This window comes from Phyllostomus hastatus, unplaced genomic scaffold (genome assembly GCF_019186645.2).
Source record: "Phyllostomus hastatus isolate PE091 unplaced genomic scaffold, TTU_PhHast_1.1 phas_contig_16, whole genome shotgun sequence".
Classification (NCBI taxonomy): Eukaryota; Metazoa; Chordata; class Mammalia; order Chiroptera; family Phyllostomidae; genus Phyllostomus; species Phyllostomus hastatus.
Window position 1 is genome coordinate 9,978,837 of NW_025333643.1, and position 24,109 is coordinate 10,002,945.

A 24,109-nucleotide genomic window follows, 5' to 3' on the forward strand; every position below is an offset into this window, starting at 1 on the left:
CGACACTGCGTGCCCGCGCACGCGGGCCGACGGCGGCGCGCTTTACGGCGGCAGCGTGCGTGCGTGACGCTCGCCTGTGGCCTCAGTTCACACGTGGTACCTGCGGAGAACGATTGTATTCGGTGATCTTGGTGCTACTGCTCGTCTCATATCTATTATGAAGCGGCCGAGTGAGTGTTGTCTTGGGTTGGGCGTGGACGGGCTCCTGTCTCTGATGGTCGGTGAGCCCATCAGAGAATTCTTCTGACGGTTGATCTCTGAAGCAATGGGGTCCTGCGGGTAGCCTGTCCGCCATTGCGCTGGTACCGCGTAGAACCGAGAGTTGGAAGGCACAATGTTAATGGGGGGCCCATGGTACAGAAGGGGATGTTGGGCCCCCAAATTTCTTGATGAAACAGCGTCTGAGGCAGATTTAGGGCAGCTTTTTTTCCGTTGTGAGGCCACGTTTAGGCCGGCCCCAGTGAGGCCTAAGAGTCACTTCTTAAACTCACTTTTCGCTAGTGATTCGTGGTTGACAGGGAGTGGCTGTCGTCTTGGGACTCCTGCACTCCGGAGTACGATCCCAGTCTGATACGGGAAGAATCAGGGAGGGTAGTTGGGCTCTATTCTCCATCTCAAATCAAACTGATTTGAGAGTGGCGAGTGTATTTCTGTTACGCGCCCCACAAGATCATTAAATTACTTTTGAGAGCTTATTAACTACTTTTTAATAAAAATTTTATTTATTTATTTTTAGAGAGGGAGACAGAGAGAGAAACATCAATGTGCGGTTGCTGGGGGTCATGGCCTGCAGCCCAGGCATGTATCCTGACTGGGAATCGAACCTGCGACACTTTGGTTCGCAGCCTGCGCTCAATCCACTGAGCTACACCAGCCAGGGCGTCCTTATTAACTATAACTACTTAAAGAGGGAGCTCACCCCAGAGTGAAGTCACCCAACAACTAAACTGAATTTGAGTCTATTCTTTTTGTGTGTGTGGTTTTGTTTTTTGTGTTTTTTTTGTAGAGTTAAAGAAAGCAAGTAAACGCATGACCTGCCATAAGCGGTATAAAATCCAAAAAAAGGTAAGCCTCGTGCTTGGGAGAGCTCTACCAAATGTAATGCTAAACCGATTCCTGCCCCGCTTGTCCTCCAACAGGAGGTTTGGATTACTGTGATTCATGCCAGGAAATGGAGATTGCATGTACTGACCACAGTACAAGCTCTTTTCTCTTTTTTTTTTTAAATTGATTTGAGAGAGAGAGAAACATAAATTTGTCATTCGTTGATTCTTATATATGCCATCACCAGGGTTCAAACCCAGTCTTGGCATATCCAGACAACACTAACCAACTGAGTTTACCTGGCCAGGAGAGGACCATCTCTTGGGCATCAAGAGTGCGCTGTGGGAAACAGTAATTCAGTAATAAAAGCTATAAACTTTGATCAACGTGTTAACAGTCTTTGCAAAAAGAGTCTCCCAGTAACATTTTTTTGCTGTTTTATACATAAATAGGCATCTGTATGATTACAATTAAAGTTCCATTTTTTTAGATCATTTTGCCCTTACAACAAAATTGCAGCCAGATTGGTTTCTTACAAAGATTCTGTTAAGTATTTTTGTAAACTGGTAAAAAAAAAACAACTTTCTATTATGATAGGTTCGGGAGCACCATCGAAAATTGAGGAAGGAGGCTAAGAAACGAGGTCACAAGAAACGTAGGAAAGAGCTGGGAGTTCCAAACAGTGCTCCCTTTAAGGAAGCTCTTCTTCGGGAAGCTGAGCTAAGGAAACAGCGGGTAAGCTGCAATAGCTGAAATTTTCAACAAGCAATGTGTGGGGGGTGGGGTTTTTTGAAGTAAATTAACAGCAATATTAAGTCACTTTGGCTCACCCATTTCTCTTATGATTTGTATACAGCTTGAAGAACTAAAACAGCAGCAGAAACTTGACAGGCACAAGGAACAGGAAAAAAAAAGAAAACTTAAAACTAACCCTGTTGAGCCATCTAATGTGGAACCTGTGAATGAGGTACGATTGAGTCTTTATGAATTGAGAGATGAGTTTTGATGTAGAAGAAAAGCATATAAACAGGGCAGGAATGCTGTGCCTCTTAGGAAGAAAAGGATTGAGTTCAGATACTATTTAAATATCCATTGTAGTACTCCCAATCAGCCATGGAAAATGGAGAAACTGGCTACAACTGCTGAATTTATAATATTGTGTCCTTTTTTTCTTTGCCTTTATCCTTTAGGAATTTGAGCAATGCAAAGCTAAGAACAAAGCCAAGCCTGGCAAACAGAATCCGAAGAAGTTGTACTGTCAGGAACTTAAAAAGGTATTTTAGTCTAGGTTTTCTAAAAGTGATAATGATGTTTAAAAGACTAGAGTCCTTTTTTATGAAACAAAAAGATGCAGAGTTCAGTTGAGCTGGAAAAAGCCATTCATAAGAGCTGAGCAAGTAGGTTGATTCTATTGAGAGCCTTTCTGTTGTTTGACTGAAGAAAATATTCTTGTGCGTTTTTTTTTACATGGGAACCATTACCCATAAGTATGATTTACAAAAGTGATAAAGTAATTCTATGTTAAAGTAACATGTTGACCCAGTGGTTGTTAAGAAAGTAAATTAAAATAAAGGTCTCAAAAGCAGCAGTCCCCAGCCCTTTTGGCACCAGGGACCCATCTGGTGGAAGACAATTTTTCCACAGGCAGGAGCGGGGAGAAACAGTGAGCTAACTTGCCTGGTGCTCACCTTCTGCTCTGCAGCCTGTTTTTAACAGTCCTGTACCTGCTCTAAAGTATTTGGTAGGAGATCAAGGGGATGTCTTGGTGTAGTTAATCCCCAGCACTCTCGCCCCAGCACCTGTTTTCCCAAGCTCACTCTCCTCTGTGAATAGAACTTGACCATGCTTCTCAGCAGCTCTTGGCAGGTCCTAGTTCACTGGGAGAGTTTTATATTCAGACAGTGGGGGTGTTTACACTTTTGAAATCTTTGTTAATGAGCAGCCAGCAGTCATTTCATACCAAAGTGAAGAAATGAGATCCAACTCTGAGCTCACCCTGTTACAAAGTGGATAATGGCAGTATATTTGTGTGGAGGGTGTTCTCAGATAGTTCCCTGATAGTTTTTACCTTGACAGGTGATTGAAGCCTCAGATGTTGTGCTGGAAGTATTGGATGCCAGGGATCCTCTTGGTTGTAGGTGTCCCCAGGTGGAAGAGGCCATTGTCCTAAATGGACAGAAAAAGCTGGTACTTGTATTAAATAAGTCAGGTGAGCAAAAGGGATGCTCTTTGCGTTTCATGTGCACTGGTGAGGTATGAGGAAAACATCTGAACAGTCTGATTGTCACTGAAGACTGAAAGATCCAACTCTGACCTCAGTAAAGCCAGTGCATTTACTCTCTTCTTGCCAGACTACTGGGCAGAGGGGTGGAGGTTTTTGACATTCCATGCTTAGCACCTTTTCTTATTTAAGAATACGAGTTTTCGTAGTCAGCTTAATTATACAGAATACATGGTGCGGCAGAAGTAATGCCTGCTTGACTGTGGTTGGTAGGATATGTGATGTCTCGCACGAAATGGACAGCAGTTTGAACATGTCACCTAAAATGTCCTATGGTGTGCTTGAGTGTGATACTATGTTACAGAATTACATGTTTATGATTTTGTAATAACAAGGGGGTATTATTTGTGACAGACCCTGCATTTTACATAGAAGTGATGGCTGTCATGTTCTCTGCCGGAACAATGTTGATATGTGACAATATTTAGATGAAATGCATAGTTAAATATGTCTGGGTTTGAGCAGCAGGAACAGGAAAACCCAGAATAGAGACCTGTGAAGCAGAGAGTAATAATGAGATCTGTAATTACTGTGTAGTCAGTAAACATGGCTGCTACCTAATAGCAAATTCTGGAAATAAAGGCTTAGGGCAGTAATCTAGAGGTTGACTTGATCCTGAAAGAGTAAACAGGACAGGGAATTGAAAAAATATGGAAGTATACATACTGAACTCTTAAGGACAGTGTGGTAAAGAGCTTACCTTCTCTCCATCCACATAAATCCTTTTGGCGGCGGGGGGGAGGGGGGGGCCTGAGAAAAAGCAAACCAGGGTGAAATCCATGGTTTTATTAAATGTTCAGATTCATCTCAACAGAATGACCAAATTAGAACATGTGTGTTTCATTTCTAATCCCAATCAGATTTGGTACCAAAGGAGAATTTGGAAAACTGGCTGAATTATTTGAAGAGGGAATTACCAACAGTTGTGTTCAGAGCCTCAACAAGTCTGAAGAACAAAGGGAAGATAATCAAGGTACCCTTTACTGTCATTGGTGGGAAATGTGCTTCTTTCAGATTTTGGATGGTTGAAATATGATGAGTTATACAAAATCTCGATTTTAAAAAAAGTGAGAATGTATAAGATCCAACTCTGAGTTCATCCAGAGATAATCTGAAAGGCAGTTGTGTGGTAATTTTAATAGCTGGGCCTTGGAGCCAAATGCTTGAGTATTACATGTTGGGTTGTCAGAAGTAATTAAACCGTTCGCAATTTTAATGTGAAGAAGATGAGGAGAAAAGTTCCATTCAAAAGTGAAGTCTGCGTTGGAAAAGATGGCCTTCGGAAACTTCTTGCAGGTTTTCAAGAGATTTATGGCAAAGCTATTCACGTTGGAGTAATTGGTGAGTTTCAGTTTAACACAATTTTATGTCTTAATCTCTTATATGCCAAGTTTTTCTGTTAGAGTATATGGGGTTGCCCTGGCTGATATGGGTCTGTAGGTTGGAGCATCATCCTGTGCACCAAAGGGTTGGGGGTTCAGTCCCCAGTTGGGGCCCCTGTGGAATGCAACCAATGTTTCTTTCTCCATTCCTCTCTCTAAAATCAGGAACAATTTTTAAAATATAAATAAAGAAAACAGTGTATGGGGTAGTTGTTAAATGAGTGACTTGTTCCCTGGCTGGTGTGGGTCAGTGGATTGAGTGCCAGCTTGTGAATCACAGGGTCACTTGTTTGATTCCCAGTCAGGGTACATGCCTGGGTTGTGGGCCAGGTTCCTGGTGGGGGGGTGTGAGAGGCAACCCCACAGTGATGTTTCTCTCTCTTCCTCCCTTCCCCTCTCTAAACATAAATAAAATCTTTACCAAAGAGAAAGATTAAATAAATAAATGACTTGTTTTAAACATTAGCTTCTTGTTCACTTTACCAAGCACACACGCAATGTAAACACAAATTGTACATAATTGCACTCCCCCTCTTTTGGGGGGGGGGTGCCAGCTGGGCTCTGTAGGAAGTTGGCTTCTTAAAGCTCTTGGTTTATTTGAGTTAATTGTCTTTCCCTGACCTCTCATTACTTGTGCAAGAAATGAGGATACTAAGATTGGTCTTAGTGTTAAAGTGAAGACACTTAGATCCAACTCTGATCTTGCCTTAAACATCAGGCAAGCATAAAGTAAAACAGAAATGTAATAATAACCACAATTTCTATTTTATCTGTGAATTTACCATTTGTAGGTTTCCCAAATGTGGGGAAAAGCAGTATCATCAATAGCTTAAAACAAGAACGGATATGTAATGTCGGTGTATCCATGGGGCTTACAAGGTAAACTGAGTTGTTCCGTAATTGTAATACTTCATCACAGATGAGTAAATACAGTTTTGTTTTGGATATATTAAGGGAGACAATTTCCCATTTTTTTTCTTTAGAGGTGTTAGTGAGAGGAAGAAGTTAAGCCAGTGCTAGACTTGGAAAGAACTGGGATGGAGTAGCTGCTTACAATTTGGTTTCAAAAACAAGCAAATGGATTCAGAGAGGGGGAAAGTTCCCTCAGGGGAAATAATGCTTGAACCTGGCCTTAAAATGAACAGAAGTCTGCCAGCTACAAGAAGAGGGTGTTTTTGGCCCTGGCTGGTGTGGCTCAGTGTACTGAGAATGGGCTGTGAGCCAGTTTGATTTTTAGTCAGGGTACATGCTTGGGTTGCGGGCCAGGTCCCCAGTGGGGGCCACGTGGGAGGCAACCATACATTGATGTTTCTCTCCCTGTCTTTCTCCCTCCCTTCCCCTCTCTCTAAAAAAAGAGAAGGTATATTTGGCAGAGGAATCAGCATGTGTTCAGCAGTGTGTAAGCTGTAACATGTCTGTGTATAGAAGGGGAGGGATTACTGGTTTTAGATAAACATGAAGCAAATGATGATAAACTGGATCTGACAGACCATGCTGAGTTTATTCAATCCAACCCTGAGCTTCATGTTCTGTCTCTTGTCCTCCACACAAGCAGACACCCTCACCAATTACCGTCTTGTTCCAGGAGCATGCAGGTTGTCCCCCTGGACAAACAAATCACAATAATAGATAGTCCAAGTTTCATTGTGTCTCCACTTAACTCTCCCACCACACTTGCTCTGAGAAGTCCAGCAAGTATTGAGGTACTAAAACCAGTGGAAGCTGCCAGCGCAATCCTGTCCCAAGCTGATACTCGGCAGGTAAAAGAACCCCTTACCATGAGCTCTATTTTCTTTTTCATTGTGAGCATTTTAAGTAGAATATTTTCAATTTTATAGCCACAATACATCAGGTGAATGACAGTTGTTTTTTTTTTTTCTTTTAAGGTAGTACTGAAATTCACTGTCCCAGATTTTAAGAACTCTTTAGAATTTTTTACTTTGCTTGCTCAGAGAAGAGGACTGCACCAAAAAGGTGGAACCCCAAATGTAGAAGGTGCTGCCAAATTGCTGTGGTCGGAGTGGACAGGGTAAGGCTTCTTTCTCTTGGCATTTGATTACCACCAAAAATAAAGGAACTGATTTTTGACAACTCGTTTTTAATATCAGTGGCTCTTTAGGCTACTATTGCCATCCCCCTACATCCTGGACTCTTTCTCGACATTTTAATGAAAACATTGTGACAGACATGAAATGGGGCTTTAATCTGGAAGAACTGGAAAAGAACAATGCGCACAGTATACAAGGTAAGCAAGGCTTATGTTGGCTGTCTTCATCAGTTGACAGGCCTATTAAGGTCTGTTTATACGTGCTGTATTTCTTTCCTAGCCATCAGAAGCCCTCATTTAGCCAGTAGCATCCTTTTCCAGTCCTCGGGTCTGACAAATGGAATAATAGAGGAAAAGGACATACCTGAAGAATTGCCGAAACAGCAGCAAGGTGGAGAGGACTATGAAAACATCAACAATGACCAGGAAAGTGTTGATGAAGAAGCTGTTGTAAGTATGATGTCTGTGAGTTGTTTACACTGAATTAAGTTTTCTAATATTATAATGTACAACAAATGAGAAGGGGCTCAAGATAGAAATTAAACATTCAGAACAGATTACCAAAAAAGCTCCACACAATTTTGACATGTAAGTCTTCCATAGTTTTAGTTTTGTTAATTCCATTATGTGTATCTTCAGAGGCTTTTTCAGTTATGTAATTATTTGGATTAATGAGCAGACACAAAGGCTACTAATACAGTACTTTTTCATTGTCCCACAGGAAAAGAGTTCAGACATGTCCCCTCCAAAAGAGGCTTGGGAAGCACTGCCTGAGGAGGCTCAAGCAGGTGAGTTGGGTGGAGGGGTCCTCTAACAAATCAGTGTGGTGTGGAATTGTTCTTTAAACAAAACAAAACAAAACACTTTTCTTTCCTCCAACATAGATGAACAGTCTGAGCAGTCTTATATCTTGGATAGAGTGCCTGAAGAGGAAGATGATGCTTATAACTTCACTACAGACTATGTCTAATCAAACTTTGTCCTGCTACGTTTTGTTTTTTTTTTCCAACATTTTGAACAGTCTGCTAAACTGTTCTGTATGTGTGATATACCATTTGTTTCTGATGTAAGCTGTGTAAATTTTGTAAATATGTATCATCATGAAATATATAATTTTCCTGGACACACAAATAAACCAGGTACCTATTGAGAAATGTAGGTTTCATTTTATTTATAGATCAGGCCACAGGTTACAAACTTAAAACCAAGCAGCAGCTTTGAACTAGCTGTACCAGCCTTATCAGTTCACCATCTCTGGTCATTCAGCACTACGGTAAGCAACCACTTCAAATACATGTAGTCCATCATGGAAGCTGACTGCCAGACAGTGCTACTTGTCTTCTTTACCCAGTTGAAATGTCCCTTTTTCCATGGGTGCAAGTGCCACACTTGCTACTTCCCACACGTACTATGTTCCAGGATTTCCCGAGAAAGGCTTATAGCATAAATTATATTTTACTTTATATTTGAGATTTCCATATGTCTTCGGATTAGGCTGAACTTGCCTGTTGGGTCAGGAATGTACCATTTCTCCCAGACATCAGTATATGAAGCAGTTCTTCCCCATGGCTTAAAGTGTCCATTCCAATGGAGTAATTTGGCAGCTTTGACAAACTGGGGTGAATATCGTTTTCCAGCACTGGAGCCTTATATTGAAAGAAAGAGACTCAAGTGATGTACTAGTCAGACACAAGAAAATGCAACATCAAAGTGGGAAAAACTTGAAATGATAGACCCTGAGGATAGTCCTTTATTAAGCTCAGGCCTTTGGTTAATTATTCCTACTTACCAAGGTGGCGGACATTCCACATTGGGTCAATGGTGGAGTGCTGTTGATAAAATACGATCAACAGGGGGGGTGTTGTGATGCTGCCAGCAAGTGTTCTGCTATACAGTCCCTCTCTTGAACAGATGACAAATGCAAGCTGTTAGTGAAGAATCATGACTAATTCCTGTTGAAATACAGCTAGGGCACTTTTATACTTACTCTACATTGAGTCTCATCCATTTTTCCAGCTGGTTGGTTATATTCTGTCTTTTCCATTCTGTCAAGTTCGCAACAAAAACTCCAGGATTAAATGAGCAGGTGCTGGCTTTCATAGAAAGCTTACGAATTCTTTCCTTTTTATAGTCAAGATATCCAATATAATTGTACTAAAAACACAAATGGGATATGTAGTATGTCCACTGCTTCAAACAGAATAGGTACATGCAGCCATGCACCGCTAACAACAGGGAGATGCTCTGAGAAATACATCTAGTCCATGTATAGCCTATGGCTCCTAGAACCCTACAGAGCATGTTACTGCACAAAACAATACCTGATTACATCGAGCACAAAAGAAAGTGATACAAAGAGTGCAGTAAACATGAGATGTATGCAGCTGCTGTGGGTGTAAAGGCATACTCAAAAAGGAAAAAGTACACTTTATTAATGATAAACATAGTAAGTCCATAAACTAGTAAGTCCATAAACCAGTAATAGTTATTATCAAGTACTATGTATTGTTCATAATTCTATATGCTATACCTAAATGTGCACAGTAGGTTTGTTTATACCAGCATTAACCACGAACTCAGGAGTAATACATCATGCTTTGACATTAAGATGACTACATGTTCACTGTGCAATAGAAGTTTTTCAGCTCTATTATAATCTTACAAGACCACCAATGGGTATGTGAAGCAGTTACGCAGCACATGGCTCTAATGTGGCAGCCAGTAAAGAGAAGAGCTATTATTAAAAACTGTGACCAGATTTATTAGTGAAGGGCTCTACATATAAAGCAAATAAAAGTGACATTTGAGATTCCAAGTTAGGCAGAATAGGAAACCTCTAGAAGACAGGCTTAAGTTTTGGGGTGAAATAATTGAAGACTGTAATGCAATAAAAAAGTTCCCTACCTCTTGCTGTGGCTCAGTATGTTTTCCTGGCACTTAGTGTTTCTCCCCATCTCCTCTCTAAATAAAATCCTCAGAAAAAGAATTCCCCAATTTTGCTGCCTCTCCACATTAATCTGCTCTATAGGGAGTGGAGTGTCTACAGGGCTCTAATAAGGAATTTACCTGGTTTCCAGCTCCACGGATGATAACTTTAGTAGAGGCTGAATCACAATCTTCTGAAAATGCAGCTGCATGTCCTGGCTTCAGTGGTGTATTGTAGAGGGCAAGAATATCACCTGAAAGACAGGGTATAAGATTTACATTTTCATTTGCCTCAAGATTCCCTATTCCTCCAACTTATTCCTAGGATGAACTTTTGCAGGATACCATAAATAAGAATACTACAGCTCACACAAGACAGCGAACAGGGGTAATGAATGACATTCTTAGATACCTTGCACAATTATGTCATCATCCATATATATGGCTTTCTTTGCACTGGGAACCAGAATAGGCAAGTAGAACCTTGCAAAGGTTAACTGCAAGAAAAGGAAAGGGATTGGCATAGGATTCAACATTCTCTGTGTTCTTATTTACTAGAAACTCCCAGAATGCTCAGTACTCATAGGAGAAGATAGCCAAAGATCACTTAAAATGCCCAGGCATGGTCCCAGGAAACTGCTTGCACTGTACCCAGTTACTCAGTCATTTTCTAATACTCCCACATACAAGCAAGGATGCATGGAACTCACTGGTTTTATGGACTCCCCCTGGTCAGGATCCTCCTTTACTTTCCCTTCCAAAAGTTTAGTGTCAAAAATCACAATTTTATACCTGATGCTTTTCAGGGTACTGCTGCTGAGCCAAGACCTAATGAAAATAAAACATTTCAGTTTTAAATCATGTCCTAAAACCACAGCCTTATTTTTTGTGCGTCCCAAAGAGAAACTCTAGGGCCAAAATAGGTGTGTTCAAACCCCTTCACTTCTAAGCCTTGGTTTCCACATCTGAAGAGAGTACTCCAAGAGCCAAGATTCTATAGTAACAGGTACTGCTCTCCTCAGGCTCACACTTTTGATCATTCTTCTGACACTAAACTTGTAGAAAAACATTCTAGTGTCTATTCAACTCTTGTCCCTCCAAATACTTGGGTGAAGAAAAGTCAAAGTAGGATGGCAGTGAAAGCTAGTTATCAACCAAGCTGGTAGTTAATCCACAGACATTAACCCACTGTGACAAATAATTATTCTACCAAAGTCTAATGTACTGCCTGTAATGAAAGTTGTTTCCTAAAGTACTGTACATTTTCCCTAGGTCCATTTCAATTGTTTTGTGGACAGTTATTTGTGTAGTCATTTATTTTAGGTCGTTTCTAAGTTTTGTGGGGTTTTTAAAAAGATGTTATTTACTTATTTTTAGAGAGAAGGGAAAGGAAAAGAAGGAAAGAGAGACAAACACAATTGGTTGCCTCTTACACCCCCAACTGGGAACCTGGCCTGCAATTCAGGCATGTGCCCTGACCAGGAATTGAACCAGTGACCATTTGGTTTGCAGGCTGGCACTCAATCCACTGAGCCACACCAGCCAGGGCTGTTTTTAAAATATGGGAAAATAACACATAAAGTCACAAGGACAAAAATGTTTTAGAACTTTGACAACTATTAACCTGTTAGACAAGATGTTTCTTGGAATAAACTATAAACCTTAAAGCATTTTTAAAGCATGGATAAGACTATCCCTCAATTAGGTTTCTATTATTAATCACTGTAATAATAAAAACCATTTAGTGAGTGATTATATACTAGGTGTTGTTTTAAAATATATTTTCTCATTTAGTTGACACAATAATCCTCTAAGTTGGATATTTTCACCCCATACTTACAGATGAGGGCTCCAAAGAGTTAAGTAATGCTCCTCTGTCACTGCTGGCTAGAATTTGGATCAGTGTCTGTGCCCAGGTCTCCACACTACCTTGCCATTGCTCCCACATCCCTTCCCACACTAGACAAGAGCTACTCAGAACGTGTTCATGAGACAGGAACTTGTAACAGGATATAAATCAAATATTGCTTCTTTCATTGAAAAAACCTTATTACTAAAAAAAAAAAAAAACTACCAGCTGGAGTTAGCAGTGTATGTGGTGACCCAGTTGACTTACATCTTAAATTCCTTATATCATTTCTGTTATCGTGGGGACATGCTTATAATACAGTAACATGGAAAAACATGTGCAGTTTGTATGTGGTATAATCTCAACTGTACAGAGAAAACACATACTTAAGGAGCAACCTAGGAAAAATCATCAGGCAAGCAGAGCTCACCGGAGATGGTCTGCTGTGCCATTGAGTGTAACAATGTAGAAAATGACATTGCAGCGAGTGTTGTGCTGAATGCTGTTTATGGCTGCAATGGTCCCCCCGAGCCTATCTTCAGATGCAGCAATAACCACAGGAATCTCCTCTTGTCTCCAGTCTACCACAGGACGGGGAGCATTTGGGATAAAGTCTATGGGCTGAAGCCCCACAATTGCTGAATCTGCAAAGAACACACATAAGAAAGGTATTGTGATACAAACATAATCTTATAAAGTATTGACATAGAGCACGAGACTAGAAAGGAGGTGATAATTATGCTTATTTACCTCATTCTTCCCCTATTACAATTTGAAGTATAGAGCCCAGAAATCGTGTTTTATAGACTTTTGGAAAAGCAGAAGCAGCATTTAAAATAAAAAATAATAGATTTATTAAAAAAAACAGGTCAACAAAATTTTCATACACTACTGATGGGAATATAACAGAATCTTTCTAGCAATTTTTGGCAATTTGCATAAAGAGCCTTAAACAGGTACATGGCCTTTGGCCAGTAATTTCTCTTGCCTCTCTTAAGGACAAAATCTGAGAGGTAATCAAAAGCCACAATTTTATTTACAATTGTGAACACCTAGAAACAAACTAAAAAGTTTTTCAGACCATGAACAATGTCCAATAAGTAGACATGAAAACAATTTAGATTATGATCAGAATTTACACAGAAAAAGAGTTCCTAAGTTGGAATAGAACATTAAATTAGAAAATATCAGAGTGCATTACACATAGCAACTACACATATATTGCTTTGTAAACCCTTTTTCCCTTTTATAATATGTCCATTTATTTATTCAATCATTCATTAAACACTGAACACCTATTATGTGCCAGGCAATTGTTGTGGACCATAGCCATGAATAAAACAGATGGATCATCACCATCGTGAAAGGCAGATAGATAGCACATACACATGTATATGGGTGTGCTATATGTAATGCATTTCTTATTGTGGGGTTGCCATGATAAGGTCAAAAAGTCATTGTACCAAAAGACTTTTTTCTGTGGAAACAAACTATGTGGCATTCAAGTTACACATCAAGAGTTTCTACTGTCATGGTGACCTACTTAAAACGTCATATGTGCAGCTTATGCACAGTATAATTTCAACTATAGGAAAAGTATAGATAGGGAAAAGAACTAGAAGGTACTAAAGTCAAAATTTTAATAATGGTTATCTCTAAGCAATAATCATTTTATTGAGCACCTCCTATGTACCAGCCACCACCCAGAAGCACAGGAGATAAAGCAGTAAACAAAATGTCCTTATGGAGCTTGAGTGCTATCTTTCCTAATAAATGTTCCCACCAGGAGCAGGTATAACTTTACGTACATACAAGGGCAGGCGAAAGTAGGCATTCGTATAGAAAATACAACAACAATAAATAATATGAGAATAAATTTTTTTGTCTTGTGTACTCACAACTCGAAACCTACTTTTGCCCACCTTATATATATATATATATATATACACACATATGTATAAATACACACACACATACACACACTGTTACATTGTAAACTTTGCTATTAGAGCACTCAGGAAAAGTCAGGGGGAAGCTATTAGTTTTTTCTTGCTCTGGTCAACTATGGTGTGTGGCAATCCAAAAATGATTTTTAACAAACTCTCTGAAGCCTCAAACATCCCCCAATACCAATGTAGAGCAGTACAAACAAATAATTTTAAATAACTAGCAACGGAATTATATAATAAAACAATTTTTTTAAAAAATTAGTTGATAAGGCTTTATGGTTTTATTTTACTATATACTTGAGTGCTGCTAATGCACTTCCACAGGTTATAGGAAAGTAACAGGTAAAGGAAAGTAACCAGACTGACCCTCTAGTGAATAGAGCAGGCATCAAACATCAGTGACACTCAACTGTCCCCACCTTCTGAAGCCCTGGTCTGCTGCAATGTGAGCAAATAGCAGTAGCTCACAGAGGCTCCTCTCTGGCCTCTGATTTCATGAAGCATCTTCTGCCAGATCAAACCCTTAGCAAACAACTGCACAGAAGGGAGAAGAAGCAGGAGTGGGAAGGCTGCAAAAGCATAGTGAGTACCACCATGCCTTATCCCAGAGCCATTAGGAGCCTTTGTAAAGGCCAAGAAGAAAGCGTTCTCTTTTTTAACCTAGTGATACAACTCAGGATGTGGGACACTGGAAACTCTGGATCCTCAACAGATGTCAAGTGTTCCCATACCTGAAACCTCATTCTTTAGCAAACTGCTCAGGCCAAGGAAGTTATGGTGCAAAACCAGTAAGAAGAAAACAGCAGCCAGGACCAAGATGACGACGTTTACTGAAACACAGAGGGGAAAGCCTGCATTATATTTCTGTACCTTTTGACCAGGAATAAAAACATAACTTGAGGAAAAAACTTACCTTTACGGAATGACATCCTTCTTTTATGTCCTACATAAATACTAGTTATTAACCCTACAAAACAAAATCAAGTCCCCAAAGTCAGAAGATACATGAGAATAGCCATCAAAATACCTAAACACTTTTATTCAGGTAGAAACAAGAAGTGCATACTTTCAGCAAAAACTCATTTTGAATTAGCAGTTTCTAAGAACTCAATTTGGAATCTGAATTTTTATGGTAGTTATGATAATAAAATACTTCCAGATAACTTGAATAAATAAGATAGCTTTACATATTATATACCTCTAGATAACAAGCAAAAGAAATTCTACCAAGAGGAATACCTAGGGTCTAACCACTGTGGAGGATATAGTATGAATTTCTACTTAAAACCGCTTGTTAAATTAAGTAGTCAGTTGTCCATTATAGAGTAATGTGAGGTCAGCCTCACTGGTACAAAGCACCCCTGTTCTGAGTTGTCTCATTCACCTTTAACTTGAAGAAAGGGGAGGAAAGAACATTTTCCTCATTTAAAACTACAGCATAGAAACAATGACAAAAATTCACAAAATCCAATTTTGCTATCAAACGTTTAGAGTACAAAAATACTAACAACAAAAAAGTTTAGAGTGCTATTCTTAAAAAATCAAAATCTAAAAGAAAAAAATTAGCTTCTCCTCTGAGGCTTATGCTCCCCAGCTCATCTCATGACATTAACTCAATGGAAACAAGAACTGTAGGTGGTACTAACACTATTAGATATCTATAATAATCTCTGGGTAAGTCTTCCTTAAAAATAGGTATTAAACAACCAGGATACTGTGATCCTACATTTGAGACTTTTAACCTTTTCTGCTTCATCTTCTCCCAGAGAGTACCTAACATTTACAAAAGGCTATAAATTTAACAAAGCATTTTTGAATACAGCATATTTCTCCAGTTATTTAAATTAATTTCACCTTTAAGTAAAGTGTGTGCATATCAGTTACTTGATGTCTCAAGGCCTTTGAAAACAGGAGAAATATACTGAAGGGCTCTTGAAAAAACTGGGGATCACAGGCCAGATTACAAATTTTGGAGAAAATAATTCAGACTCCCCAGGAATAATCTAAAATACTCTTTGTATCTTTCCTCCTAGAGCAGTATATGTAAAGTACATTATATCAATGAACTTCCTCTCCAAATACACTGTAAACCATGTGCTTCTGTCACATTTGTGTGCTGAGCCTTACCTATGCAAGCTGGCAGACTGGGAGGTGCTCAGACAAAGCTGTGACATCTGCCTGCTTGGAGCCAACTTCCACCAAGACTGGAGACAACTACCTCACTCAAATAAATCTCATTTAGTTCATGGTAGAAGGGACAGTGTTTTAGTTTAACAATGTCCAGTAACGGTTACTTACAGGTAGTACGTGAATCGAGAGGCACATGTGCTTGTGCTATTCCAGTTAGCCAGACACATGAAAAACACAATCCTAGCAGGTACCTGATGTACTCACTAACCTGCCCTGGGGGTACCTTGAATCCTACCGTCTTTGACCCTTACGGACAACATCGCATAGAGGCCAGAGAGCCTCCTGGGACGCATAGGCCCGGGTTCTCCAGAATGATTTCTCTTCGAAATGTGGGCACCCAACTCGTTCAGAGTAACGGGTGAGGGGCCTATGTTTTTGACACAGAGACCGGCCTTGAGAGACAGAGACAACCTTTGGCTGGTCTCTACCAGGAGGGCCCAGTGAAGTCAGCTTGAACATGCTGGTAGGCCAACTTGGAGACTCCGGGATGGGAACTCTGTCCGCGCCGATCTAAGGGATGGCCAAGGACCGAGTCCCCTCTCTGAGGGGATTCTTTTCTCTCGAGGACACGGCCTGGGGTAGTCCCTTCTAAATTCTAGGGGTCAACAGGGCCCTCTTACGCTTAGGGGTGCCGGGGGCTGTGATGCTTCCAGGGTTCCTCTTAGCCCCAGAGAGACTCGGGATACCGGCCAGCTGTGGCCCTTAAGACGCTCTCCGCGCCCTCCCTTACCTGCAACCGGAGAAGGAGCCGCCGCCCGCGCCCTGGCCCGCCCCGCCCCGCCAGCTCAGCGCCCGCGCTGCAGGCCCCGGGACCTAGTCTGCCGCCGGCCGCCCGCGTTCCCTGCTCTCCGGACCAGTCCGGCCACACGCTTGCTCCCCTGCAGCCGCGCAGTTCCGCAAGCCCAAGCCCGCCTGCCTCATCTACACAGGGAGTCACACCTAGCAGGCGCCACAGGGCAGCCCCAATGCCGGGGTCCTCGCCCAGAAAAGCCCGTCACCATGGAGACGGGGCACGCGCGGATGGCCGTTAAGTCGCTGAGGCGCAGTCCAGGACAGTTTGAGGGGCTGGGGACGCGGCTCCCAGCACCCAACAGCACGACGGCGAACCCTTCCCCGGCGCGCAATGCCTCGACTCGGCCGCGGTCACCACCTCAGCCTTCGCGGGCAGTGCGGCGGACCCCAGCCAGCTCCGTAAGCGCAGGACGCCTGGCGATGGAGCGGGGCGGGGCCTCGGGCCGTCCGGGTTTGCCTGAGACATCCGCTTCCGGGGCTGCGGCCATCGCACTACCCGGCGCGGTAGGCTTGTCCGGCTGTTCCCGCGACCGCTCACCAAACCCTGAGTCGCAGTCGCCCTCGCCTCGCTCCCGGACGCCCTCGCCTCGCTCCAGGACGCCAGCCCTCCGCTGCCCACCTTCTCGGCCAGTCATGCTGGAGCATCTGAGCTCGCTGCCCACGCAAATGGTGAGGGTGCGCTCACCTTGGCTTCAACATTCGCGCGCCGCTCGCCTAGCAGCCCTCGTGCGAGACCCACCAGCCGCGTCGCGGTTCCTAGCCCAAAAGTTTACCTTGTACTGTTCCCCGATTTGTGCCTTACATCCCTTTCTCCGCTAGAATCCCCCCTGCCAATACTCCATTAGTATGCTCCAGTTCCCCCGGGAAACCCAGCATTCCATTTCTTGCCCAGGTCCTTGGGGTATCCCCTGATGATGGGGTTGCCCTGTGCCAAGGCTGTGAGGCTGGGGCAGGAATTTTATCTCTTCGGTGGTGGAACCAATTCCTGCTTTGCTCTCCTTCACCTCTAGGATTACAAGGGCCAGAAGCTAGCTGAACAGATGTTTCAGGGAATTATTCTTTTTTCAGCAGTAAGTATTGGCTTTGCACGATCTTTTCCTATTTTCTTCTCCTCGACCCCCAGCCTGACTGTATTTAATATGCTTTGTTTCTAGATAGTTGGATTTATCTACGGGTACGTGGCAGAACAGTTCGGATGGACTGTCTATATAGTTATGGCTGGATTTGCTTTTTCGTGTTTGGTAAGAAGTCTGTGGGTGTTTGAATGTCAGTGGCAACTTGGGTTGTCTGAATTGGATTGTTTTGATTGCACCTATTAATGAAAAACAGCACAAACTTTTCACTCATCCTTTCCATCAGTTTCCCCTTGCTATCTCTGGAGAAGTAGAATGCCTGTTAGTGTTAGCTGAAGTAAGCCGTATAAAAAGGATACAGCTCATTTATTTTGGCAGCTGCCACAAGCAGCAACCCCAAGGTCAAAGTTAGCAGGATTTTGCTCCATCCTCACTACTGTTTTAGCTCTTAAAATCGTATGTGCAAACAGTGAGGCTTGTTCCTATCACTTAGAGAGTCTTTCCTGGGCAGTGGTACCAAGTTTTCATAGGAATGTGTGTGTTGTTTTTATCTTTAGAATATAAGTCATTTGGGAACCAGGCATTATACATGATGTGCAATGGCTATAATTGGTACATTTTCTCTGTTCTGGCCCAGCTGACACTTCCTCCATGGCCCATTTATCGCCGGCACCCCCTCAAGTGGTTACCTGTTCAAGACTCAAGTGCAGAAGACAAGAAACCAGGGGAAAGAAAAATTAAGAGGCATGCTAAAAATAATTGATTGGGAGTTTTCATGATTCAGCTTTACTATTGCACCTGCTTTTGTATTGTGTGAAATGAGCTAAGTTTTCACACCCAAAACACGAGTTAAAAAACACCTATGGTACAGCTGTGTAAAGATTTTGTTCTGTTTCACTTCTCAGTTGGGCTTTGATGTACACATATTTTAGAGCTCTTCATAATCTTTGAAATAGAGAACAGAAAATACAAATATGCAAAGTTTCTTTCAAATCTACAAAAGTAATGAGCATATGTCTCAAATGATAGTAAAATTTAATTATCAAAGATTTATATTTCATTTTGTTAAGCTGTTTTAATATTTTCAATTAAAACTCACAGTGCAAGTCTACGTCTAAAGAGTCTTATTTTGTAAGCAAGACTGCTAGTAAAAGCGGAAGCTAGAAGTTCATGGTTCTGAAAGTGTCAGTAAGCCTCATTTATATTTTTGGTAACTTCCAGTTCCTAATATAATTCTTTTTTAACAACAGCAAGTACCTAATGAAAAAACTTACTAATGTAAATTTGTGGTAAAGTAGTATTATAGTGCTAGTAAAATAAGTCTGTTAAGCAGGAATCATTTAATTATGCTTTACCCGAGGTGGACTAAGTGAAAACCTATGAAGCTATACCTTCCTTTTAAATTTTCCAGAGAGCTGAAGGGAAAATAATCTAAAGGTTTTATGTGAGGGATGGGAGGGTTATTGCAGATAATATTCGGTTTCTCAGTAACAGGATATAGGACTTCCAAACTATAAGTTTTTTAAAAAGGGAACACAGACCTTAATATAGCAAAAGTCAGGAAGTTATTTCTTAATCCTTACTGAAGAGTGTGTTTTAACTTATTTTTATTTTTAGAGAGAGAGGAAGGGAGAAACATTGATAGGTTGCTTCCTATGTGTACCCTGACCAGGGACTGAACCTGTAACCTAGGTATATGCCCTGACTAGGAATTGAACCTGAAGCCTTTTGGTGTATGATATGGTCCTCCACTAAAATGCACCCAGGGCAAAAGGAAAGTTTAAAAAAGAAAAATTATGAAGACAAATATATAGACCAAGTATATCAATAAGTATAAGGTAATTTAAAAGGTAGGAGCTCCCAAGTAGGGTTAAAAATAAAGTTACCTCATGTTCTCAAATGATACCCAATGGTTGAAAACAGGACAAAGATATACTAGGCAAATGTAAGCAGAAAGCCGGGGTAATAGTGAAAAAAATCGTATTTGGTATCAGAAAGCATTGAATGGGGCAAAGAGGAACATTCATAGCTGCCAAGATGTCACTGTTGTGAATCATGCATTGAATAAGATGTGAAATGCATAAAGCAAAGAATGTTATTGATAAAAGTTTGGCAAGGCTACACTTTTTTTTCAAAAGTAAAAATTCAGTTTATTCTGTTTACAACACAGTGCACAAGAGGCAAAATGTTTCACATCATAGATTTCACTTCCAGCTCCTTGGAATGTTCATTTCTTTTGGCTAAAAGGAGACACTATATGGGAAAGCCAGGCGATGCTGGGGCAACTGAAGTAAGGTCTGGACAGGAGCAATGCTAACTAAGACCATCCTCACAGAGGTAGGCATGGGGGCTATTAGTCGCAAAATGATTTTCTAGAATCGTTAGCTGGAAGCACAGTAGCACCGCTCCTGGATGCTAAAGCCGTCTCAGGCCTCAGTCATCCCTATCACAAAGGTATGGCAGCACTTTCTCCTAGTTACCCTTGGTGCCTTGCTAGATGTGATACTACATTTTCAACATGTCCACTTCACTGTGGGAGATCATGATTCTGATCAAGATCTTATCGCATGTCCCCTTGCCCTTCATGGAGTCATACAGTCTGTCACAAAATACAGGGGCTTGTTCTGGATGCCCTGGGCCAGGTTCAGGAAAGCATTTTCCAGGTCTCCCTTGACTTCCTTCTTGTTGCTCTCCAACATGTTACAAGGACTGTAGTTCTTGTACCTTTCAAATACTATCTGGAGGTGCATGCTGCACTCAGTCATGATGCTGATCCACTTGGGAACATCAGTTCCTTTCCTCTTCACTCCAGCATCATAGAGATCCCAGGCATCTTGGTCAATCAGTTCATGATCAGTGACAGCCATCTTTGGCTCTTTCACCCTTCCTGAGGGCAACCATTAGCTTGCGGAAGTCACCAGATGTGTTGGAAACAATGTCCTTCTCCATGTCTGTCTTGTACATTTCCTTGTAAACTGTTTATATCCTGTAGCTCTTGGTTGGTCCTTGAGCAGATGATCTCAATGAGAATCTTCATCAGTCCCCAGCCCCTTCATGGAGGTCCTCAGCTTGGAAGCATCATACTGAGCAGGGGTTTTTAATAGGCCCAAAATCACTGTTTCCAGGTGGCTGGACAAAGCTGACTTCAGCACTGATGCAGTTCCTTTTCAGTCCTCTGGTAGGCAAAGGCAATATCCTGTCTCTGTTCATTGCTGCAGACAGTCAAAATGTTGACAATGGTGAGCTTAACCACACCTTTGGTCTTGGTGGCCATTTCAATGCTCAAAACATCCTCGTCAGCATCAAAGTTGGTATAGGCTTTGACTGACCTGTATCGTATGCATTTGGGGGTGTAGAGTGATCACCTTCCAAGCTGAGCTTGCACAGAATTTCATGAACAGTAGACATTTTGAAAGAAGCTGGGCCAGGCACTGAGAGCTCTGAATGTCCCCACATGCAGAGCCAAGCTACACTCTTGGTAGGAGACCAATACTTTACTTCTGAGATTTTGATAGATCAAGTGGACAGATGATTGACAGGAAGACTTTAGCACTTGTTCCCAGCACTTGGAACATTCCCTCAGATGCATGACTTGTTTTTTCCATTCGTTCAGTTCTCTACCCAAATGTCAATATAATGAAGAATTTCCTGCTATCCTATAAAAATAAAGCGGTATGCCCCATCATTCTATATCCATTTAGCTCACACTATTTTTCATAACATTTAATATACCTCACAGTATGTATGTATTTGTTAACTGTCCTCCACAGATGAAGCTCCATGGGCACAGGGACCTTGTTTTACTCACTGCTACTTGCCCAGTACCTACAAGAGTATGTGACACCTCATAGTTGTGCATCAAATATTTACTGAGTGAATGATACAAAGCTACACTGTCCAATACGGTGCCACTACAGTCACATGTGCCTGTTTACATTTAATTAAAACTAAAAAATTGAGTTCCTCAAACTAGTCACATTTCAAGGGCTCAAAAGCTATGTATGACTGGTGGTTACCATGTAAGACACTGCAGATAGAGAACATTCCATCACAAAATGCTATTGATCAGACCCTACACAAATTTGTGTAATATTTAATAGTGACTGTGCATAACGGAATTCACCTCTATTGAATGCTCACATTACTGGCTATTCCAATGATGGAACATGTACTGAGCCACAGGGAAACAATTTTATGAAAGAGGTCTTGCAGCTCACATTCAGTAACACTGCTATACAGCTGGAGTGAGCAGACAGAATTTCCTTGGTTCTCTGAACACATGGAAATTAAGAAACTTAAGAAATCAAAACCAGAATTATTTAGAAACTAATGACAGAGTGTGGCCAAAGGTATATTGAAGAAGAAACTTCAGTCTTAAAAATGTGTTTCATAATTAAATAAGGAAGTTGAGAAATTATTAAGTATTTAAGAAACAACCACAAAATAACAAAAAATAGGATGAAAACAGTGAATGTTTAAACAATAAAAATATACAGAATTGGAATAATAAAGTATGCAGAAGATTTTTTAATTCTAAGAGATCTAAGAGAAATGTATGTAAAACTTGATACCAATAAATTAGGAAACTTAAGTAAATGAATGACTTTCCAGAAAGATGTTGATTTCTGAAATGTGCAAGAAATGATGAATAGCTCAGGAACATGAACAGTTGGCCAAAGATCTACCCCGAAGCGGGCATTAGGACTAGATGGTTTTATAGTTGAGTTCTAACGAACCCTTCAAAATAAAAATAAGAGGTCTCAGAAACTAGGCCATGAGCATGGTAAGGACAGGGAATAATGTTTTATTCATCACTATATTCCCAGCTCCAGGAAAGTGACTGGAAAGGGAACTTTTCATTATAAAATATTTTATGTGTGTGTATATTTTCAAAGAAATACATTTTTAATTATAAAAGCAAAACACTTCTGGAGCAGAATTCACTTTTAGAGTCCCTTGAATACAGAAGTGAAAATTTACTAATCAAGATTTATTTTATAAAAACTGTTTCCTAGTTGGGCAATACCCTTTAAAACAACTAATAAAATAAATAACATGTAAGCGTACATTTAAAACATGGAAAGACAACCAGTATCTTGATGTACAAGAAGCCGAACTTCAGGAGACAAATATGTCCAACATAACTAAAAGGAGCTGGACTTTATATACAAATTGCTTAACTGGAAAAGGAATAAGTATTTAAGAAATGTTTTCAATGATGGAAAAATAAGTCTAAAAACCAACATATTAACACAGTGTTACAAAGTCAAAATATCTATTAGTATACCTGAAGAGGTGCATATTACATGGAAATAAAATGTTCAATGTCCATATATGTAAAGAGGGAATTCAGTTGCTCAAGTACTAGATACAACTTCATATTCTTTAAATTTAATCCCAGGATCTTGAATTGACTTTTTACAAAATAATTTATCAACTACTACTTAAGGTTATTAACAATGACAAGTAGTATCACTGAGCATATTATTTCATTTATTTCTCCTATTGCTTTAATCACTATAATAGAATATAAAACTTCCAATCCAATGCTATATGATCCAGTATTCAAGCTAATTAGTACCTTAAAAAAATAAAGTTCTAGATATAAAGTTGGTGGTTTAAGGCTCAGTAAACAGCAACCAAAGTCCTGGATTTTTTTCTCACCAAAAGAACAAGATAGCCAAAGTTTGTTTCTTTTGGGAGTTTGCTTCATATTTGTTCTGTCCTATTATTTTTCTAGTAATAAAAATAACCAAAGAGATACAAGGCTTGTGAATAGCCTCCAGCCATCATTATAAGTTTCTGTTTAAGCCAAACACCTCTGAGTATAGGTCTTTAGTTCTGGCAGCATATTATAATAAATTCTCAGAAATTCACATTTTCTTCAAAAAATTTCAATTGGCGAGCTTTCACACTGTAAGTTGCATACTTTTCACCCATGTGCTCCCGCAAATGTACCTATTTGGAAAACATAAAAAGAAAATAAGTATGTAGTAGAAAAAATATTTCTGTAATCTTAGAATAGCTGTTCTAAGCATGATACCACAGGTAGAAATCATATCGGTAAATACTAATAGTATATTTACATAAGAATTTGAACTTCAAGATATTAAAATGTAGTTGTAAAAAAATTAAAGAGCAAACAATAAACTAGAGAAAATATTTTTAACATACATGCCAAGGAATACCATTAATATATAAGGAGCTTTTAGAATCAATAAAATACTCAAACATCAGAATTTATAAAGCAAAATCACATAGATAATTCAGCAAAGGCATTTACAGAATATAACCAATTAACATATAGAAAATTTAATTTGACTAGAAATCAAGAAAATTTACTATGTGGTACTATGTTAAATGCTTGAAATTAACAGATGCGCTCAGCAGATGTCATGGAACTCCTCATACAATGTACTAAGGACAAAATATCAGTTCTGAGGTGCTCCTGTCAAAAATGCATAATCTGTATCTACATGAGGTCAGACAAATCAAAACTGAGAAGCATTTTATAAAGCACATGGTCTATACTCTTCAAAAATGTCAAGATCTGCCTTGGCTGGGAGGCTCAGTTGGT

The 24,109-nt window shown here is 40.4% G+C and overlaps 4 protein-coding genes, 4 non-coding genes and 1 pseudogene across 17 annotated transcripts in view; 6 read left to right on the forward strand and 3 right to left on the reverse strand.

Annotated features, from left to right (window-relative positions):
- Positions 1 to 20: 20 nt before the first annotated feature.
- Positions 21 to 7,908, forward strand: GNL3 (G protein nucleolar 3). 4 transcript variants are annotated; one of them, XM_045831938.1, is made up of 15 exons: positions 21 to 170; positions 1,007 to 1,065; positions 1,642 to 1,779; positions 1,901 to 2,011; positions 2,235 to 2,318; positions 3,121 to 3,253; positions 4,186 to 4,298; positions 4,549 to 4,666; positions 5,499 to 5,586; positions 6,293 to 6,467; positions 6,594 to 6,736; positions 6,816 to 6,952; positions 7,035 to 7,204; positions 7,476 to 7,542; positions 7,639 to 7,908. In XM_045831938.1, exons 1-15 carry the CDS (start codon positions 158 to 160, stop codon positions 7,722 to 7,724), a joined length of 1,635 nt encoding a protein of 544 aa, XP_045687894.1. In that variant the 5' UTR covers positions 21 to 157; the 3' UTR covers positions 7,725 to 7,908. The 4 variants fall into 4 exon arrangements, with proteins under 4 accessions (XP_045687894.1, XP_045687896.1, XP_045687893.1 ...); XM_045831940.1 differs by having other exon boundaries at positions 4,552 to 4,666; XM_045831937.1 differs by lacking the exon at positions 21 to 170 and adding an exon at positions 746 to 798.
- Positions 3,295 to 3,370, forward strand: LOC123814632. The gene has a single exon (XR_006784965.1). It is a non-coding gene; the product is annotated as a small nucleolar RNA SNORD19 (small nucleolar RNA).
- Positions 4,345 to 4,431, forward strand: LOC123814636. The gene has a single exon (XR_006784969.1). It is a non-coding gene; the product is annotated as a small nucleolar RNA SNORD19B (small nucleolar RNA).
- Positions 5,345 to 5,420, forward strand: LOC123814633. The gene has a single exon (XR_006784966.1). It is a non-coding gene; the product is annotated as a small nucleolar RNA SNORD19 (small nucleolar RNA).
- Positions 6,160 to 6,236, forward strand: LOC123814634. Its single transcript, XR_006784967.1, has one exon. It is a non-coding gene; the product is annotated as a small nucleolar RNA SNORD69 (small nucleolar RNA).
- Positions 7,901 to 16,736, reverse strand: GLT8D1 (glycosyltransferase 8 domain containing 1). Of its 3 annotated transcripts, none has more exons than XM_045831944.1 (10): positions 16,607 to 16,736; positions 14,391 to 14,444; positions 14,209 to 14,307; positions 11,959 to 12,172; positions 10,390 to 10,507; positions 10,092 to 10,176; positions 9,821 to 9,933; positions 8,742 to 8,908; positions 8,544 to 8,656; positions 7,901 to 8,400 (listed from the first exon to the last, which is right to left on the reverse strand). In XM_045831944.1, exons 2-10 carry the CDS (start codon positions 14,404 to 14,406, stop codon positions 8,210 to 8,212), a joined length of 1,116 nt encoding a protein of 371 aa, XP_045687900.1. In that variant the 5' UTR covers positions 14,407 to 14,444; positions 16,607 to 16,736; the 3' UTR covers positions 7,901 to 8,209. The 3 variants fall into 3 exon arrangements, with proteins under 3 accessions (XP_045687900.1, XP_045687897.1, XP_045687898.1); XM_045831941.1 differs by lacking the exon at positions 16,607 to 16,736 and adding an exon at positions 16,398 to 16,598; XM_045831942.1 differs by lacking the exon at positions 16,607 to 16,736 and adding an exon at positions 15,605 to 16,391.
- SPCS1 (signal peptidase complex subunit 1) lies at positions 16,667 to 18,638 on the forward strand. Its single transcript, XM_045831945.1, has 4 exons — positions 16,667 to 17,128; positions 17,470 to 17,529; positions 17,614 to 17,700; positions 18,170 to 18,638. Exons 1-4 carry the CDS (start codon positions 16,667 to 16,669, stop codon positions 18,293 to 18,295), a joined length of 735 nt encoding a protein of 244 aa, XP_045687901.1. The 3' UTR covers positions 18,296 to 18,638.
- Positions 18,639 to 19,656: 1,018 nt separating this feature from the next.
- Positions 19,657 to 20,988, reverse strand: LOC123814460 (annotated as a pseudogene).
- Positions 20,989 to 22,501: 1,513 nt separating this feature from the next.
- NEK4 (NIMA related kinase 4) overlaps positions 22,502 to 24,109 on the reverse strand; it is a 55,705-nt gene continuing 54,097 nt past the window's right edge. For all 5 annotated transcript variants that reach the window (XM_045832295.1, XM_045832296.1, XM_045832294.1 and 2 more), the window contains one exon: positions 22,502 to 23,490. In XM_045832295.1, the coding sequence (XP_045688251.1) occupies positions 23,398 to 23,490 (93 nt within the window). In that variant the 3' untranslated portion in view covers positions 22,502 to 23,397. The remainder of the gene's footprint in view (positions 23,491 to 24,109) is intronic.